Consider the following 21,873-nt stretch of genomic DNA (forward strand, 5'->3'; position numbering starts at 1 on the left):
GGGTGTCTAATTTTCCTTTTTAAAGCTAAGTCTAGGAAATCTTGGATGATACACATTTCCTTGACCCATTTCAAACCAGCATCAGAGCAGGATATGGAGTTGAGACTGCTATGGTCACCTTAGTTGATGACCTCCATCTTAACACTGACAAAGGATAATGATGCTTTTAGCTCTCTCAGCGGCATTCAATACTATCAACCACGATATCCTTCTGGGATGCCTGGGGGGCTGGGAATTGTAGGCACTGTGATTCCAGTTGTACCTCTCAGAGGTACACTCATCTACTATCTTATAAGGAAAGATTAAGCCCTTAGCTTTGAGGAAGAGCTATAGAAATTGACCACGCTTTTCAGTTGAACTCGGCACTGAGATTGTGGAAGGAACCAAAACATCTTGTTGCTTCACTTTCTCTCATTTTTGTACTTTAACAACAACAACTTTATTCTTATATCCCACCTCCATCTCCCCGAAGGGACTCAGGGCGGCTAACATGGGGACCAAATAAAGTGCTGGAGATCCTACCTAAAGAAGAGGGTTAGGCAGACTTGATCAGTCCATTATAAATATAATATAAGCTATTATTCAAAGGTACATTGGAACATCCAAGACTTCAGGTCTTTCCAAAAGTTGGATAGGGTGGGGGCTAATCTAATCTCCCTGGGGAGAGAGTTCCAGAGTTGGGGGGCCACAACCGAGAAGGCCCTCTCTCTTGTCCCCACCAACTGTATTTGTGATGGAGGTGGGAGTGAGAGAAGGGCCTCCCCAGCAGATCTCAGCACTTGCACCGGTAGAGACATTGTCTGTTCCCTGTAACTAGCTCTAGTTAACAACCTGGCTGCCGACCTTTGCACAAATTGCAATTTTTGGGTCATCTTCAAAGGCAGCCCCATGTGGAGTGCATTGCAGTAATCCAATCTAGATGTGACCAAGATGTGGACCACCATGGCCAAGTCAGGCTTTCGAGGTACAGTCACAGTTGGCACACAAATTTTAACTGTGCAAATGTCCTCCCGGCCAACACTAATACCTGAACATCAATTGCCAGTGCTGAGTCCAGGAGGACCCCCAAACTGCGGTCCTCCATCAAGCACAGGTTGCCACCCTATACCCCATCGACCTCACAACTGACCAGAAGGACCTCTGATTTGTCCAGATTAAGCTTCAGCTTGTTAGCCCTCATCCAGTTCATTACAGCAGCCAGGCACTGGCCCAGGATCTGGAGGGCTTCCTTGGAATTAGGTGGAAAGGAGTAGTAGAGTTGAGTGTCATCTGCATAGAGATAGTACCGAACTCCAAAACTCTGGATGACCTCTCCCAACAGTTTCATGTAGATGTTGAAAAGCTTTGCTATTCTAGTATCCATTTTTATATTATTATTATTATTATTATTATTATTATTATTATTATTATTTTGCATTTGCTCTGGTTTTTTGGGGGGTTTTTTGTTGTTTTTTTTTTTGTCATGTCAGGAGTGACTCCTGGTGTGAGAGAATTGGCCGTCTGCAAGGACGTTGCCCAGGGGACGCCTGGATGATTTGATGTTTTTATCATCCTTGTGGGAGGCTTCTCTCATGTCCCCGCATGAGGAGCTGGAGCTGATAGAGGGAGCTCATCCGCCTCTCCCCAGATTCGAACCTGCGACCTGTCGGTCTTCAGTCCTGCCAGAATAGGGGTTTAACCCACTGCGCCACCGGGGGCTCCTATCTGCTCTGTACAAATACACCTCCTGCTACCACACTGCAGGCTTGGGATTTTGATAAACCTGAATTACTGAAACTATATACATCTCTAGGGTGTTTCATACAGCCCCATCCCCTCAAAGGGAATGAGAATAAAGTGCAGAAGCTTAACAGTGACATTTCAGCACAGTCAAAAACATAACATCTGTACAGGTGTTTGGCAGGGGGAAGAAGTGGAGAAGAGCTTTATAACAAAACAAAAAAGATTAAACATTACAGAAGATCAACACTGAAGTGACATTCAGCAGAGATTCCTCCTGAGCTAAAATTACCCACTCTGTTGTAGGAATGATTAATGGTTGAAGGTGCATTCTGACATCCTGATAGGGATTAGTTGTGTAATAGAAATGCCTTTGTAACCTTGTTTAGAGTACAAGTGTTAGCATTGAAAAGATAAATGCTTAGTCCCAAAATGCAGTACAATGGCAGACATCTTCAGAAACAATCAGTAAAACAAGGAACACCACTAAATGTTTTTGCAAATGTAATTTGCGTGAGGGACGGAGGTGAAGCTTTCAGGTACATAAATCCAAAATGAATAAACTGAACTTACCGCTGGCTTTGAATGCTGAAAGATTTTCAGAGGAAATGTCAGGTCTTCTTTGGCCAGTGTTACCAAGTACTCTTTTATAAGCTCATTAGCAATGCCTGGAGACTCGTTTTCACAGCGATGTAGAAAGGGAACCATCCACTGGTAGGCATTTTTCACATACTTGTCTTCTGATGACTGAAATGTCAGTAGTTTTATTTTAAGGAAAAAATGAACACATTTTAAGAAGAGGTCCACATTTAAATAACATTATAAATTGGCTGAAATTTCAAAAGAATCTAAAATGGCACAAAATCAAACTTTTTTTTCTAGTACCACTTAAGATGTTGCTATCATAAATTGCAAACTGTGCTGACAGAAATTGCTTTGTTAGAAAATGAACATCTTTCCCATCTTATTTCTTCAAACAAGGTTTTCAAACTGTTTTGATATTTACTGATTATTGTGATCATTTTAATAGATTTCACCATTGCTTCCAGCTATTTTCATCATTATTTCAACTAAAGAAACAAGATAAAAAGTAATCATTATAATTACAACCATTACAGTGATTACATGATTACAATAATAATAATATTTAAAGGAATCATAAAAACAGAACATATACTCAGCATTAAATGAATGTTTTCAGATCATTATATAGAACAACAAACCTACACAATACACTATTGGCTGTATATAAGGTAAAGGTAAAGGTTTCCCCTTGACATTAAGTCTAGTTGTGTCCAACTCTGGGGGGTGGTGCTCATCTTCATTTCTAAGCAGAAGAGCCCGTATGATTTGTAGATGCCACCCAGGTCATGCGGCCAGCATGACTGCATGGCGCGCTGTTACTTTCCCGCCAAAGAGATACTTAGTGATCTACCCATATTTGCATGTTTTGAACTGCTAGGTTGGCAGAAGCTTGGGCCTACCATGGAAGCTCACCCTGTCCTGCAGATTTGAACCACCAACCTTCCAATCAGCTAGTTCTGGAGCTTAGCAATGCGTCACCGTGGCCTCTTATGGCTGGATATATACTGCCCTAGATCCCAGGTTATCTGCTTATCCCAGATTATTTAGCAGTGTAGACTCATATAATCTAGTTCAAAGCAGATAATCTGGGATTGGATCCTGGTATATAGTGCAGTGTAGATCCAGTCTATGTTCACTTTATGGGAGTGACAAGTTGTTAGAGCAGTACAGGAAGTCGCCACAAGTGACATACAAAAAGTTGATTTACAGAGGATGTGATAAGGAATCTTTACCTGATGGGATGCTAACAATCCTTTGGGGCTTCTATGCAATTTCTATTCCACTAACTATTTCACTAAATCATTGAGACTGGAATGCAGATGAAGTGACTGACATTGAACTGTTCAATTAGAATATCAGTCAGGACACAATCTTGCACATATGTTAGTCTATTTAAACCTTCTAAATCAGAGTGGTTTATTGTGAAACCTTGAAACAACATTCAGGCCACTGTCAAGATACTGAGTCTAAATCCTGAATAAAATAAGCCAGTTATGTTTAGTGGTTACAGGAGTTCATTTCTACAGAATGAAATTTCATTTTACAACAGAAATATCCCGATCCAATGCAACTCAATACATCACAATAAAGAAACGAATTCTTACAGTCAACATCAACAGCCTCAGTTTCTCGATGTTTTTCATCTGTTGCAGCTCTTTCAGATTCAAAGTTATGTCGCACCCTGTCTCATAAACAAGTGTCTCCAATGTAACAAGATTGTCACAGAGGGAATGGAGGCCAGGGATGTTCCTTTCCATGCCAAGGCGAATCAGAGAGAGAGCACAATCCACCTATATTTATAGAAAGAGAGAGAGGTAGGTCTTGAACCTAAGTATCAAACATGAACAATGAACGTCTTATAACTCTCTTAAGACTAATGAGATTTATCTGTATGAACCATTGCACACTTCATTTCAAACTACAAATAATCTCACTTCTGGTTAACATTCATCTAGTGAAGTGGTTCTCAAGTGGGTCCCCAGGTGTTTTGGTCTCAACTCCCAGAAATCCCAGTCAGTATGCCCCACTATTAGGATTTCTGGGAGTTGAAGGCCAAAACATCTGGGGACCCACAGGTTGAGAACCACTAATCTAGTGGCTCTCATGTCAGTGGGAAGCTGAATTTCAAATAGCTTAAATAAAAAGCTGGACTGGATTCACTGTCCCATGGCAGTGTAACTTCACTTATGTAAGTTTCATAGAATCAGTGATTCCTCACTACCACCAAAATAAATAATTACATACATTTCACAACCCAATGTACGTACATTACAATAGCACAGTAACTTCTGTTCATGTAAAGCACAGTTGGGAGTCAAACAGCCATCTAAATGTCATTAGACTGTGCTGCATGGAGGTGCTGTGAGTTCTACAGAATTTCACTCTTAAGTTCCACATCTTCCACAGAGTAATGCATGAATACTAATGGTGGAGAAAGTAACAAACTATCTTCAAATAGCAGAACTCATGGGAATAATTGACAGTCCATTTCAAATAAATGGGGAAAGTGTTTGGTGTTTAGGTTCATTGGTTAACCTGATTTTGAACACAGGTCATGTCTAAGCTACCTCTCACTTAAGATTACTACAATGTGCTCTTAATGGAGCTAACCTTGAAAAGTGCTAGAAAACTGTAGCTGGCACAGAATGCATAGCCATGTGAGCATTTTTGTTGTTGTTCATTCGTTCAGTCACTTCTGACTCTTCGTGACCTCATGGACCAGCCCATGCCAGAGCTCCCTGTTGGCCGTCACCACCCCCAACTCCTTCAAGGTCAAGCCAGTCACTTCAAGGATACCATCCATCCATCTTGCCCTTGGTCGGCCCCTCTTCCTTTTTAGAGACAATATAACACCAGTCTTCCAAAAACTGCACTGGTTACCAATTTGCTTCCAAGCTCAGTTCAAGGTCCTACAAAGCCCTGAACAACTTGGGGACAGGATATGAGAAAGACTGCCTACTCCCATATGAGGCCCCACTGCATGTCCCAACACCTCATGAAATTAAGCTGAGGGATACACATAACAGAGCTTTCCCTGTAACCATCACTGTAGAAGGGGTTTGGCTGGCTCCATCTGTTTCAAGCTTCAAGCAGGCAGCCAAAACAGTGGTATTTCATATTTGAAATTGTTTCTTAACTGTTTTAAAACTGGACTGTAGTATTGCGTTTAGTTAGCTTTTGGGGATTTTAGAATAATATTTTAATGTGTTTTATCTTTGTACTGTTTTAATATTTGTTTATCAGCTCAGGAGGCCTTGTCAACTGGGAGGCAATACAAAAATATTTTAACTAGAAAAATAAATTCAGGGTAGAACTTAATGCAGAACAACAAGATGGCATCTATCTAGTAATTATATTCAAATGTTTTATGCATATATATATGCCCAGCAATACGGTAGAGACAATAAAATAAAAGACTGTATAATCCCGTTCCTAAATTAATTATCTCTACATTTGAATTGAAGACCTTCAGAAATGCTAGTTTAGTTCAGCCCAAACACTATTTAACATATTCATCACTCAAGATGATGGGAGCTAGAGAATAATGAGTTGATATATCCATTGACTTCCCATTTTATCTTTAAGATTTTTTTTTCTATTTCCCTATAACTATGAAAATATGAATAGTTAAGTAAAAGGCAAAATCAGCAGTAACAGATATTCATAAAATTTGAATATATTGCTATATGATGTCAGTCTCTCCTGCTTGAATAAATATGATCATGAAGCAACAAAAAACAAAATCCAACATGCGTTCTGCTTGCATACACTTCAAAGAAGCTTACTTCAACTTAATGTACTTCTAGTAATTAGCCAGGGGATAAAAATAGCCTGCAAATTAAGTTTATAGTGATAGAAAAGCTTCAGTAAGTCAGAAAGCTTTTTATTTATTTATTCACAACTGACTTACACGGTTATTTTTAAAAACTCTGGAAATACAGCCATTGGGATGTAGAACATTTATCACATAGTAGTTCAAAAGTGGTAGTTAAGTTAATGAGGTAAGTTCTAGTACATAAATATTTTGCAAATTACCTTAATAATTCTAATATGTGAATTCAGAAGCTATCTGAAAGGGTTTACTTTGCAGATCTGCAATTTCTGTGGGTCTGGGGACTGACATCATGCCTTTGGATCTCATTAAATGCCACATACCCCGTGTGTGTGTATCAAATTTATCATGCTGGTGCCACTGTCCACTCATCAACTGGTGTGGCCTCACCTTCACAGTCCTATTCTAGGTCCTCCAGCCTAGAATGGCACGCACCTCTCTGGTTCCTAGGTCAAGGCCGACCACAGGGTTACAGCCATGTGAGCTGTCTGTCTCTCACAGTAGCAACAGTTCTGAAAGAGACCTACAGGCCATCCTAGGAGCCAAAGGAGAAGAGCATGCTACCACCAGAGCCAAAGAAAGAGCCACAACAGGAGTGCAGGGCCTCACCAACTGAGGTGGGGACAGTGGCAGAGGCCATAACAGCAGCAATGGTTGATGGAAGGTGGCCTAGCAAAGAGAAGGAGGGAAAGTGTAATCTTGCATTTGCTAACTCATCAGTAACCCAGAAGCTAAGGAACTTAAGTCTACCCTTGGGGAACTTTAAAAAAGGACCAATGTTTTCTACACTCTCCACCAAGACAGGACAGCACCAAAGAGCTGCTGCTGACAGCATGCCAAATGTTAAATAGGGCTATCTGGTGCAAGTACAGCTGGCATCCCTTCTTCCTGTTCTGAGCTGTGCAAACCCAGGACACCGAGGCAACAGGCATGTGAGGCAGGATTATATAAAGGCCATCTCAAGTCTCAAAATAAGAGAGTTTGTGAAAGGATTGCGAATCTTCACACCGAAGGCCCTTCCCCTGCTATGATTGGCAGGCCTCTCAGACAAGGGCAGAGCTGTTTCTGAGACTCCAAGAGGTGGAGGGAAGAGCAGGCATGCTCTCCCCTAAATCACTTTCAATCCCTCCCAAATCCCTCCAGTATTTTCTGTTGGTCATGAGGGTTCTGTGTGAAAGGTTTGGCCCAATTCTATCGTTGACGGAGTTCAGAATGCTTTTCGATTGGAGGTTTGGTCCAGATCCAACATTGTTTGAGTCCACAGTGCTCTCTGAATGTAGGTGAACTACAACACCAAAACTCAAGGTCAATGCCCACCAAACCCTTCCAGTATTTTCTGTTAGCCATGGCAGTTCTGTGTGCCAAGTTTGGTTCCATTCCATCATTGGTGGAGTTCAGAATGCTCTTTAATTTCAGGTTAACTATAAATCACAGAAACTACAACTCCCAAATGACAAAAAACCCCACCAGTATTCAAATTTGGGCATATCAGGTTTTTGTGCCAAATTTGGTCCAGTGAATGAAAATACATCCTGCATATCAGATATTTACATTATGATTCATAACAGTAGTAAAATTACAGTTATGAAGTAGCAACGGAAATAATGTTATGGTTGGGGGGGTCACCACAACATGAGGAACTGTATTAAGGGGTTGCGTCACTAGGAAGGTTGAGAATAACTTAAGTAGATCTTATATATATTCCACACACAAGAAGTTACTTGACTCCAAGATGAAGATTACACTTCTGGTGAAGAAATCTTTCACAGAGGATGGCTGACTATTTTAGTGTCCACTGTGTACAACAAAGAGTGATGGCTAGAAAATTCAGAAGCTGTTGCTCCTATACCTCAAATGCAGCTAGATTAAATGTTTGGCTTACTGTGACAAATAGTAGGGCAGACCTTGATGAATGCACATTCCTTAGTGGAATGCATCTCTTTGTCAAAGACACCAGTATTTCACTGGTGAAAGCCAAAGAAATGCTCTAGCCAACAATAATACTTCTCTATGGTTTCAAGTAGTGTACAAAAAAGAAGGTTAATCTATTTTAAACACAAACCTCCTGGCATTTTCCCATACAAACAGATTTCACCTTCAGATACCAGTCAGATACCATAAAGACTAGGTACCATTTAGCAGAAAGTATTTCAATTGCATGATACATGAGCCAAAGAGACAATGTTACATACAACTGTGTTCCTTTGTAGCCACCTTACCCAATCTGGTGCTCAAACAAATGTTTTGGTTTACAACTGTAGTTCAAAACAGCTGGAGAACATCTGGTTATGGGTGGCTCCTTTATTATTTACATGTGCTCTACATACAGATTCAAAAGGTAAGCGGAAGTGTGTCTGATATTCAAATACACATTCAGAATGGGTTTCTATAAACTCCCTTGCTCAGTTGTATGAAAGAGGACGCTTTAGGGCATGGCAGTACAATTATATCTAGCATCTTGCATTTACCTGCATTGAATAGTGCTCTATCTCCTCTGCTCTTTTCCAGTACCAATCTGTGACCAGATTTACTGAAAGCTCAGTAGTTGAATATTTCAACAATTCAGGCTGGGACTCATACAAAAATTCACTTTCATCTTGAAGAGCTGGTTCAACAATGAGCCTGGGTAATAAACAAATGCTAAGTATAGAAACCTGTTAGGTTAAAATCACATCAAGCAACACTAACAGTTACATTGAAAATGTGCTGACCATAATGAAGAACAGGCAATATAGATCAGTAAAAAAAGTACAATATCACATAACTCAGGCAGCTGGGCTCAAAAATGATTTTTTTTGAAAAGGGCTTTCAGATCTGAAGTAGTGTAGTTTAAAATCAAACTAATATCAAAGCCAGAACCATTTAGGGCAATGGCCTTTCCAAAATGAAGTTAAATGATAACTAGTTCTACCTTGATCAAAAAGGAACAAAAAAGAGGGGAGAAAAATTTAAGTTGAAGTGGTATTTCTAGCACAGCATTGCACATTGGCATTTTAATCCAATGTGGAATGCTACACACAAAAAATCAGTATCAGAGTTACCATCCCTGAGTAATTAACCTTATTGAAGGATCAGTAATTGTAGATATATATACACAAATCTTGTTGCAGTGCTTTAAGTATAAAAATCCTTTTGTGGTATATAAATACCCATTTCCATGTGCCAAGAAGATCTATAAACACATTATTGTTACTTACAGAGACACCAGAGGACAGATTCTGGTCAAAGAAAATTTAGCATAATGCCAAGTTTTTAACTTTGTGGTTTTTTATACATTATAACTGCATTCTCAATTTGCTTCTGACACAATAAATAAAAATGAATTATTCCTGTGTACTTTTAAAACAGATTTAACCCTATAACAGGCATGAATTAGAAAGATTTGTTCTAAAGGGGTTTGCCTTTGACTTTCTCTGAAGCTGAGAGTGTGGCTCACCAATGGTCACCCAGTGGGTTTCCATGACTAAAAGGGGATTTGAACCTTAAATCACTCCCCCCACTGGCTCAGAATTTAACACAGCTATGTTTAGAAGAATTCATTTGAGTATCTAGACAGATTTGTTCATGTGTTCAACACTGTTGAATGTACTTTGTAGCCACAGGTCAGAACACAGCGCATTCTGGTGCTTCCTGTTCTCTCACAAGAGAAGATATGCCATGATTTTCCCAACCCACAAGAGAATCAGAATACACTTGCTAATTGGGGATTCCTCCATGGGTAGTTTGTCCTACTATATCAGAGGAGAAATGCTGAATAAAATTCACTAAAGCAAATACCAAAGTCAACTTGCACATATGTGTATGAATACAACTCAGAAACACTTACTTGCATGGGGGCATCTCACACCAGTCTTCCTCTCTATGCTTCTGCTCATTCCAGGGAAGAATCTTCAACGCACCTTCCTTGTAGCTGTTACAAAAACAACACCAGAAGGTATTGAAAATCATTCTTGAAATTAAATTGATAGCACAGCTTTCTGGAATCAATAAATACTGTGCTAGGCAGCAATAGCCCTTTCAACATTCCATTGCTCATATTCATCAAAAGTAAAAGACATTGCAGTCCTAAAACACTGTCTACTATGAGGAAGGTGCTTCCATCATGATTGGTTTGCATGCCACTGTTTTCTACTAGAATTTCTAGCTGTCCTTTTATTTTCCTGATGCATTGTGTGTAAACGGAGACCTATTTTGCATTGCATTGTTTGTGTTGCATATCATTGGGAGAGAAGATATCACTGCATACAAGCTTGCCAAACATACAAGCTCATCCTTGCCAAAGATATATTGGACGTATGTACACCATACATGGAGCGAGAGTTGCCAGATGTTCAAGCTGGGTTTAGAAAAGGCAGAGGAACGAGAGACCAGATTGCCAATATCCGCTGGATAATGGAGAAAGGCAGGGAGTTTCAGAAAAACATCTATTTCTGCTTCATTGACTACTCTAAAGCCTTTGACTGTGTGGATCATAATAAATTGTGGCAAGTTCTTGGTGGGATGGGCATACCAAGCCACCTTGTCTCTCTCCTGAGGAATCTGTACAAGGACCAAGTCGCAACAGTAAGAACTGACCATGGAACAACAGACTGGTTCAAGATTGGGAAAGGCGTACGGCAAGGCTGCATCCTCTCACCCAACCTTTTTAACTTGTATGCAGAACACATCATGCGATGTGCGGGGCTGGATGAATGCAAAGCTGGGGTGAAAATTGCTGGAAGAAACATTAACAACCTCAGATATGCAGATGACACCACTCTGATGGCCGAAAGCGAGGAGGAGCTGAGGAGCCTTTTAATCAAGGTGAAAGAAGAAAGCGCAAAAGCCGGGTTGCAGCTAAACTTAAAAAAAACCAAGATTATGGCAACAAGAATGATTGACAACTGGAAAATAGAGGGAGAAACCGTGGAGGCCGTGACAGACTTTGTATTTCTAGGTGCAAAGATTACTGCAGATGCAGACTGTGGCCAGGAAATCAGAAGACGCTTACTTCTTGGGAGGAGAGCAATGTCCAATCTCGATAAAATAGTAAAGAGTAGAGACATCAGACTTGCAACAAAGATCCGCCTAGTCAAAACCATGGTATTCCCTGTAGTAACCTACGGATGTGAGAGCTGGACCTTAGGGAAGGCTGAACGAAGGAAGATCGATGCTTTTGAGCTGTGGTGTTGGAGGAAAGTGCTGAGAGTGCCTTGGACTGCGAGAAGATCCAACCAGTCCATCCTCCAGGAAATAAAGCCCGACTGCTCACTGGAGGGAAAGATACTAGAGACAAAGTTGAAGTACTTTGGCCACATCATGAGGAGACAGGAAAGCCTAGAGAAGACAATTATGCTGGGGAAAGTGGAAGGCAAAAGGAAGAGGGGCCGACCAAGGGCAAGATGGATGGATGGCATCCTTGAAGTGACTGGACTGACCTTGAGGGAGCTGGGGGTGGTAACGGCCGACAGGGAGCTCTGGCGTGGGCTGGTCCATGAGGTCACGAAGAGTCGGAGACGACTGAACGAATGAACAACAACAATGTACACCATTCCTTCTGTTTTCTGCAATAATTGGTTATTTTGTCTATCATCAGCCACTACCTTTTACAGATATTTTCATACCGACTTTAAACAGAAATAGCTACAGTTATCGACTAAAACAAAAAAAAACTCACACAAACACATACTTAAGGCAAATCAGAATAATTAGGAAGCATAAGATTAAACCCTATTGTTAGTCCTAACTAGTTTAGTGAATGTATTCATTTGATTTTCCTACATACTGATGCAGCAACTAACTAATGGGCCTACTTTAGTTAGGTCTAAACAGCAGAATTAAAGTGACAAAGATGGCACTGTATGTCCTTCAGCTTGAAAATGAAGTGTGAAAACCCAATAATAGTCATCTTAGCTTTAAAGGGGTATAAAGAACATGGCTGGTGGATATGAACTTTGTCTGTACAATAAAGAATGTAGCAAATTTGTCAAATGGCAAGCAGACAAGGAGGCTGCTGAAGGTTGCTACTCCTGATCCTTCCCAGAAGTGAAAAATGGATTAATCAGCACTATTGGCTATATATTATCTCCTAGAGAACCACCACCTAGTGAACACAACAGGGAGGATGCAATTGCATTTCCTCTTGCATGAACTGTGTGGCTGTAGTAGACCTATTCACATATTTGTTATATTATTTGTAATATATGCCCACCCTTAAGTCTCTTGCTACCGCATTTCAAACACTGCTGCTGCAAATCCTTCAAATTAATAACATGAGAGAAAATGGCACCTCTAGATTCTCTGAAATAATAGGATTTTTAAAATCAACTTTGGAACAAATCCCACTGCGTCAAGTTATCCTTGCTGCACTGATTTTCTCAATTAAGGTAGAAGTAGCTAGCTAGCTGGGTGAAATATTTCCAATGGTAATAAAAATTATCTAGAAGCAAAAAAAAGAAAGGTATCCTTTTCAGCAAACATACTAACAGTAACAGGACTTGTTGTCACCATTTATTTATGTGTCACCATTAATGCACAAAGTATTTTAAGGATACAATAACAGCAAAAATAGCCAGCATACAATCTAAAATATACACATGTCCAGACAGAGGGGAATGATAGAGCAATGCAAATATAAAACTATACATAGCAATTATAAAGCAGATTATACAGACATAATACAAAAACAAACAAAATTAAACTACCATATATACCCGAGTATCAGTTGACTTCATATATAAGTTGAGGGCAGGTTTGGGATCCAAAATTATAGATTCTTATATGATTGAAGAATAAGTTGAGGGTCATTCCACAGAGGGAGGCATGCTAGCAGAAGACTAGCCGGCCCTGACTGCCAATGTCATTTTTCCACCCAGGAATTCAAAAAGACCAAAAATGGTACATAGCAAGAACAGACAGGATTCTGCTTCCTTTATTCCCAAGATGGAATAAACCTTGACCTTTCACTATCAGCTCAGAGAAGAAGATGGCTCCTTTTTGATAAGAGATATAGCCCAGAATTTACATAGTCCCAATGATAACTCCATTTTTTGCGGGGGTGTTTTTTTTTGTATTAAAATTTTTAGATTTATACAAGAGTAAATACAGTATCACTGCACTGACTATAAATAGTGTTAAACAACTTTACTATGACATCTGCAGAACTTAAAATAAACTTTTAAAAACTTGTTAATAGAAACCAATTTAATACCCTGATATGATAAGCCTTAGGTCAACCTCATTAGACCTCAGAGATTAATCTACAAGGTATTTGCAGTCCAGGATTTAGCCTTGGAACAGTCAAACAATAAAGGTGATTATTCCGCAATAATAACAGAAGCCCAAAATATGCATGATATCAAGTGGATCTCTGTATCCACTCTGCACATTTTAAACATATAAAAGAAAAAATATGGTATGCGTATATCTGCACAATTAATGAAATTAAAGCAAGTATAGAGAAGTTTAATATTTTCTGCCAACAGTGGCTTCTGTCTCACTGGTGCAATGAACCTGTTCTGGTTTTTAGTCCAGACTTGGAAGGTTCTATCTGAGGTGCTGAACAGGAAAGAGTTAAATGGATCCTTTAAATTTGGGATTACAAGTTTAGGATTGGTTCTTTCTGCACAGCACTGAAGCCAGAAGGCTGTATTGTTTTTACCCCTTGATGTGCTCCTGAAGAATATACCTCAAATTTGTTTTGTTTTGTTTTAAGGCAAAATGCACCCCTCAGGAGAGTCTTCCTCCAAACCATCTTTAATTCCATTAATTATTTGGCACCCCCAGCCCAGCAATTGCAATTTGTATTACTGAAAAAACACACAAAAAGCTGCATCTAGGCATACACATTTTGGCTCCAGGAAGAAGGGCTTTTAGGCTACTGAGTGCAGTTGGCAGGGAGAATGATTACCTGGCATTACTTCCTGTGCAGTCTACCACACTTGGACCACTTTTAAATCAACAAATGCAACTTAGATTTAAATGCATTTGACTTTCTCTTCAGTTCGGCACATAGTGAATGATGCCTAGCCCTTACAATCAAGAGGAGATTACATTTACTCAGTAGGCCTTCGTTTATACTCTTTATTGTTAGGGCTTTGGAATCCTTCTGTGCTTATTACCGATACGATGCTTGCAGAGCTATAGACGGTTTTGAATTATTTAGAGTGGGATTTTTAAACTACTCTCTCGTTCGAAAACGATACTTGAAAACAAAACAATTAAAAGCACTGATATTCATGCTGCTGTGTAAATGATTTAATGGAGGGTGCTGTTTTAGATTGAAGCTAGGTGTTAAATTCATGTTTATCTGCATTTGTGTGTGTGTGTGTGATTTACCACTGTTGTTTACTAAAGGGAATCTCAGCCCTGAGGCCCCTTCTGAAATCCAAAATGTGTTTCAAAGAATGTCTGAGGTTTTTTTTTCTTTTTAGTTTTTATGAATGGGAGAGCTTTGAGGACAGAGGAGAGATCACTGCACCCGCCATTAAATTATTTATGTATTTATTTGCCCTATTTGTATCCCATCTTTTTCTACCCAAAGGGTACTCAAGGCATATGGCATCTATTAAATGCCTTTGAACAACAAACAGTTAAAATTCATTAAGTTAAAGATTAAAAATTAAATGCATGTTAAAAAACATTAAAATTACTATTGAAAATCACGCCACCCACAATCGTAATCCAGGGCCTTTCCAAAAGTCAGTGCACATAATTCCGGAGCTATTATTGCACTGTAGTTCATCTCCAAAGGCTTGACCCCAGAGCCAGATTTTCACTTTCCTTCTGAAGGCCAGGAGTGAGGGAGCTGCCCTAATATCACTAGGGAAGGAGTTCCATAGCCAAGGGGCCACCACTGAAAAGACCCCATCTCTCGTCTCCACCAGTCGCGCCTGTGAGGGAGGCGGGACCGAGAGCAGGCCTCTCCAGACGATCTTAATCTCCAAGGTGGTTCATAGGAGGAGATACATTGGGACAGGTAAGCTGGGCTGGAACAGTTTAGGGATTTATAGGTTACAGCCAGCACTTTGAATTGTGCTCGGTAGCAGACTGGCAGCCACTGGAGCTGACATAACATGGGGGCTGTATGCTCCGTGTACGCTGCTCCGGTGAGCAACCTGGCTGCAGTCCGTTGGACCATTTGAAGCTTTTGGACAGTCTTCAAAGGCAACCCCACTATGACCATATGATTTGTATATTTGTAATATGACAAATACATTAATTCTAAAACTTTTCAAAAAGGCATAGATATTCTCTGATTTGCGGGGAAAAGGTAGAAACCTCTAGGTCATGTCATTTTTGTTGAATGGCACTGCCATTTTTGCTGTTAACTGGAGTTCTTCTTATGACTGATGAACCCCAGACATAAATATGCAATATTGCCTGCTGAGTTAATCCTACCTATAAAGTGCTAGAAACAATTTAATTCCTTCTGTAAATATGTTGTTTTACACTTACGTTTGAACAACTTGTCCTCTATACAAGTCTGAATATAAGAGATAGCAGCTGGCAGTACTTTTAACACGAACCAGTTGAAAGAATAGTAGAAAGGGCTTGTCAAAAATTATGATAGAACTGCTGAAGCTTAACAAATCCATTTTTTGAAATTTAAGTGGTCTCATCTTCTTTTATTCTTAATATATAAGCAAACCTGAGGCTTCTTCTGAATACATTGAGCACCAAAACAGCTAAGCATAAAAAGAAATACAGAAAAAAAGTTTCATTAGAATTTTAAACATTAATGGAAGATGTCGTTTATTCATTCAGTCGCTTCCAACTCTTCATGACCTCATGGACACCATAACTCACTGTCGGCCGTCGTCACTCCTTCAAGATCAAGCCAGTCACTTCAAGGATGACATCCATCCATCTTGCCCTTTGTCGGCCCCTCTTCCTTCCATTTTCCCCAGCATCGTTATCTTCTCCAAGCTTTCCTGTCTTCTCATTATGTGGGCAACTTTTTGCCTCTAATATAATAATTTTATTTTTATACCCCGCTCTCCTCCAGTGCGCAGTTGGGCATTATTTCCTGGAGTATAGACTGCTTTGATCTTCTCGTGGTCCAAGGAACTCTCAGAATTTTCTTCCAGCACCACAGTTCAAAAACACCTATCTTCTTTCGCTCAGCCTTCCTTATGGTCCAGCTCTCACATCCATAGGTTAGTATAAGGAATACCATTGCTTTAATTATGTGGATCTTCATTACCAGTGTGATGTCTCTACTCTTCATTATTTTATTAAGATTGGTCATTAATGGATACTTATTGGCCAAGTTCTCTGTAGTATTATGTAACACCAAATGGATGGATTGTTCAGACTTCCCAATACATCCAACAAGTGTTAGGGCTTTCTGTTTCAGGCTTTCACATCTTAAAATAATTATTTCTGTTTCTGCATGAAGCTGTGCTTTTCATCTAATGGAGGTTTGATTCTGGACTTTGATGATAGCAACTTCCAATCTGGATCTCTCACTTTAATTGCGCTTTCCTCTCACTTGTGGAGAATGGATATGGTGCTCCTTTCTTTTCCTGCCACCTTCTACATGAATTCAGTATCTTCCCACCTAATCCCTTCCGCCCATATACATTTCTGTATTTTCAGCACTGTCTTGGGCATTCAAAAACTATTGTCACAGTGCTAAAAATACAGAAATGTTTAATCATAAATGCAATGAGTGAGCCAAGGTCAGCAGAAAACATCTGTAGCACTTGTGGGGTTATTAAACTATGGAACAAGTGTGATTTGCCTCCATGGATTCATTGAGATGCAGTTTCACAAAACAGGCTGGATATAAATAAAGTGATGGAGTGATAGATTAACTCAACGCCCCCATGCTCCTCCCTCAGTATGCATGTTCTCTGTCTTGCACATTTTACAAGAAATTGCTGAAGTGATACAACAGTTTAGCACTATACATCTGGAGTGAGGGAGGGAATGTAAATTCTGTGCCCAAAAATAGGGGAGCAAAGCCCAATGAAAAACTTCTGAGGCCATGGTCAAACCCCCATTTCAAATATCATTAGTGGGATTGTCCAAAGGGGGGGAAGAAAGAACTAGGATTGTGGATACAAATGTGAAGCATTTATTCCAGTTAGTATCAGAAACTCGAGGATGTAGGGGCAGGGAAAATAACATCCTACATGAGTATAAAAAGTTGCTGCTAATATTGGGCATTCATACACATATCAGGAAAAACAACTACAGCTATCGCAAAGGCTTTAACAATTCTTGAAGAGTAATTATTTGCTGTGTGTGATGGTGATGACAGGCATCTCCAAAAATCTTAACAACATGACTCCCTTAACAATATCAATCTTAGTTTGTGTATTAATCTGACACTAATTCAAAAACCAACTTGATCTCATCTGATCTCAAAATCTAAATAAGGTTATGTACAGTTTGAGAGTGTTTTGAATATTTGTGGCTCTAGGGCATTTAGTCCTTCAGGTATTTTCGACTTCAGCTCCCAGAATTCCTGACAGTTGACCAATCAGGTTGAGATTTTTGAAGTTGAAGTCCCAAACATCTGGGGCCCCTTCCACACAGCTGAATAAAATCCCACATTATGTGCTTTGAACTGGATTATATCGCAGTGTGGACTCTGATAACCCAGTTCAAAATAGATATTGTGGGATTGTCTGCCTTAATATTCTGGGTTGTATGGCTATGTGAAAGGGTGACCAAAGATTGGGAATCATTATTTTAAGCTATGTGCAACAGCATGTCACTGTACAGAATAACATACTGTATTGCACAGTTAATGAGAAGAGTTATTTTTTTAAACCCCATGTATGTAGTTCTTTTAAAAATTAGACATGACAAATGGATGTTGACAAATAGCCTAAGACCAAAACATATGTTCCAACTATCTCTGCTCTAGACATATGTCTGAAAATGGAACGTTTCAAACATTTTTGTGTATATTAGCCTAGGGATGTTATGAGACAATTTTCACTAGTGGAGCAAGGCAGGAGATTTTCCATTAAAAAATCCTGGGGAAATAACAAAGCTACAAAAACAGACATAAGTAATTAAAAAAACCCAGCAATTATGACAATTATAAAGACAAGTGAGGCAAAAGGATAGCTATGCCTATTCAGAAGCAAGCCACAGTGGACTTAATAGGGTTGGTGACCAGGAAGAAAGTGATCACAACTAAAACAGGAAAAATTGATAATCCTAGATGATTGAAAGTCGAAACAAAGCAGAACTAAACACTTTAAAGAGGCCCTCACTACCTCTGAGGATGCTTGCCATAGATGCAGGTGAAATGTCAGGAGAGAATACCTCTAGAACATGGCCATATAGCACCAAAAAACCTACAACAACCCAGTGATTCCGGCCATGAAAGCCTTCGACAATACTTTAAAGAGAATTTGGCCAACAATCAAGACAGGAAGCAGGAGAGTCAAATCCTGCAATGCCAATATTTTGTTAATTACAAAGATACTCTTCAGGCAACTGAACAGATGACTGTACATGTGGATATCACCGGATGGTCAATGCAGAAATCAACAGACTGTGTAATTGGAAGTAGAAAGGAGAAAAACTCCATTCTCTTTGCAGAAAATGCACCAGAAGAGATTGCGGCATAGACCATGAACTGCTCAAAAATTATAGTGAGACTTGACCAAGATTGTCCATTGGGTTTCCATGGCTAATCAGGAGTGTGGACCATGATCTCCTTGTGTTCTAGTACTACACTCAAACCATTAAACCATACTGGTTCATTGTGAAGAATATGTAGTGTAAACTCAGAAGAAATATTAGGAGCTTTAAAATAATGTCCACACAAGAATTTCATTCTTTGGATGAGGGTGGTCAAGGAAGAAGAATCTGCTAGTAATTATAGTTTTAACACTGAAGAATATCACTTGGAGATCTGATAAGTATTCTTCACCTCTTCATGACATAGCCTGAGACCCACCTGATTGTAGAGAAATGAGTCCTTGTTGACATTCAAGGCACAACTTATATTCTTGCTTCCATCTCTCACTAAGAGTGCCATTATTAGCCTTGTGATTAGGTGAAAAATATTTTTATTCTAGAAGATTTGTTGTTCCTTGAACTAAAAATATAAAATTACTGTTATAAAAATGATTACACTGCTGTTTAGATTAATTGATGTGTGTTGCAATGCTCTTACTGCTCTTACTATTTTATGTATATTGCTGTATTGTCATCAAACTCTGCGAAGAAACCCTATTTTTTCTTTGCTATGTTATTTAAGTGACCTCTGAGTAAGTGTATAATATAACTGAATAGGGATGAATGTAAATAAATCTGAATCCATCATCTCAAACATCTGCATACTTTGAGGCAGGGGGAGGGGGCATGCAACCCTCCACACGTTGTTGGACCCCAGCTCCCATCAGTTCTCAATGGTGACGGATGCTGAGATGAACACAAGTTCCCTATCTTGGGTCTACAGAAATCTGCAAGTCAAACACAACTTGAGTTACCATGACACATGCCTAATTTCTTTAAATTCATTATTGTTACCTGCCCTTTCAATTTTTCTTATCTCGAGTCCCCCAGTGGCGCAATGGGTTAAACCCTTGTGCCAACAGGACTGCTGACCAAAAGTTTGGTGGTTTGAATCTGGGGAGCAGGGTGAGCTCCCATCTATCAGCTCCAGCTTCCCATGGGGGTCATGAGAGAAACCTCCCACAGGATGGTAAAACATCCAGGCGTCTCCTGGCCAATGTCCTTGCAGATAGCCAATTCTCTCACATCAGAAGTGACTTGAAGTTCCTCAAGTCACTCCTGACAGACACACACACAAATCTCATTATGAATCACCAAGCCAAAAGAAATGCACCGTATTAATTCATGCTACATTTCTAAGCCTTCCTGTACCAAGCTTTTGCCTCCCCATAAGCTCTTTAAATGTGTCCTCTTCCTTCAAAAAAAAAGAGATCATTTTATAAATAGTTCTTGGAGCTTTGAAACTCCAGATCGCTAAGGAGTTCGTATCAGTCCTTTAGCAGAAAGAGAGAAAATTTTGCTGCCTGAAATTAAGCACAATATTCCAAAGTGCCAGCTAGTGAGCAGATCAAAGAACAGATTAAATGCACCTCGGGCACTTGAAAGCGAAAGAAGTTGCTCAAAACACCCTTCATCATGACTATTTATTTATTGTTTCCATTAGATCTTTGTGCAAGTTTAAGGAAAATGACACTGCTTACTTACAAAGCTTCTAGACACAGAGCACTACATGTTTACAGTGATTTCCTATGAACTGAAGATACTTTCACCCCAGTGCACACCTTAAAATGCAGTGCCAGAAGTGGAAGCAGCAATCATTTTTCTTTACTCAGCACTACACAAAGCAATCATATTATGGTAAAGAGCTTCTGGGCATGTTATTGATATTAAAAAATGTTAGCGAATAAGACCACAACAACTTTTACACATATCGCTTTAAATTTACAAGTATAATGAAGATGTGAATGCAATCACAAACACATTTACACATGTTATGAGATAATATGCCAGAGAGCTGTGGTTAGCAAATCTCCACCGCACATATCTACCCTTAGTGTCATATGGAAAGTATTCTTAAGATTCAGACAGAAATCAGAATCTCAGCAATTAAACAGCTATGCTATAATACTTAAACAATTTCAATGCACAACAGATTCGAGAACACTGTCACTTCAAACAAATTTGTCTCCACTTAGGTCCAGTAGTCAATCTGCAGAGCACGATACTAAGCACCGTGCTTATCTATGAACTTGGTGGCATATCTATAAATTAGAAAAATTCAACATGATATCTTCAGGCTTCATCGCCTAACAAGGGTAACATGCAAGAGACATAGCTTGGATCCAAAGCATTAACAGAAAATAATCTGTGAATGTCTTATAAAACAGCACATGGTGAGTCTTTTTCTACAACAGTCTCCTCCCATTCACCTCCAGCACAACACCAATGCAAAGGGGAAGGTGAAAACAGGAATATTATAGATGGATGAAAATGAGACAAGATATACCAAAATCTATAGAAGAATCAAAGAAAGGTTTATACATAGACAACAACTGGTCTGAAAGATGTCCAACATTCCTTCTCATGTTGCCCCTCTAGCCATGCCCCAGAGCATTTCTCATGGAAAGATGCTTTCACTGTATTTTATCCCTCAACCCCACAGAATATCCCAATTCTTGAGGTCTTTCTCTTTTCCCTAGAGCAGCTTCCACCCCTCTGAAAATGATGCAGACAAGGACAGAAGCTGCTCTAGGGAAAAGGTAAATGTTTCCACTGGTTAGTTGCCCATGTCTAAATCTGGATTCAGGTTCATGTCAATATTCATGCAACTTTGTAATTTCTTTCCCTGGTTTAGACTTTGTTAATGAAAGGGCTAGTTCTCCCGCTGAATCAAGTCCAAACTTAGTTATTGAATTGTTTTCAGCAGCACTCTTCCTCCCTCCCATCACAAGGTCTCCACATCATGGCTTTGCTTATAATGTCGATAACTGAGATTCTTTTTTTTTAGAAATATTTTTATTGGTTTTGTTTTACAAAGTTGCATTAAAATCACAGGGAAGGCTTAATGGGATAGGTGGGGGGAGGGGAGGGGAGGAAGGGGAGGGAATAGGAGTGGGGGGTGTACTTCCAGGTTCCCTCGGGGTGATTTGTCTATCATACAATTCTGCATTTGTGTACGATTTTTTTAAATCTATACATAGTATATACTTATTACTAAATATCTCTATTCAAACATATAATCCTACACACATTTTTGAACCTTTGCTTGAGTC

The 21,873-nt window shown here is 39.5% G+C and overlaps 1 protein-coding gene across 2 annotated transcripts in view; it reads right to left on the reverse strand.

Moving 5' to 3' along the window:
• Nucleotides 1–21,873, reverse strand: part of NBAS (NBAS subunit of NRZ tethering complex) — a 209,757-nt gene that overhangs the window by 126,282 nt on the left and 61,602 nt on the right. For both annotated transcript variants that reach the window (XM_067468668.1, XM_067468667.1), the window contains exons 22-25: nt 9,963–10,046; nt 8,605–8,758; nt 3,909–4,094; nt 2,293–2,466 (exon numbers count right to left, since the gene is read on the reverse strand). In XM_067468668.1, the coding sequence (XP_067324769.1) occupies nt 2,293–2,466; nt 3,909–4,094; nt 8,605–8,758; nt 9,963–10,046 (598 nt within the window). The remainder of the gene's footprint in view (nt 1–2,292; nt 2,467–3,908; nt 4,095–8,604; nt 8,759–9,962; nt 10,047–21,873) is intronic.

This window comes from Anolis sagrei, chromosome 1 (genome assembly GCF_037176765.1).
Source record: "Anolis sagrei isolate rAnoSag1 chromosome 1, rAnoSag1.mat, whole genome shotgun sequence".
In the NCBI taxonomy this organism is placed as follows: domain Eukaryota; kingdom Metazoa; phylum Chordata; class Lepidosauria; order Squamata; family Dactyloidae; genus Anolis; species Anolis sagrei.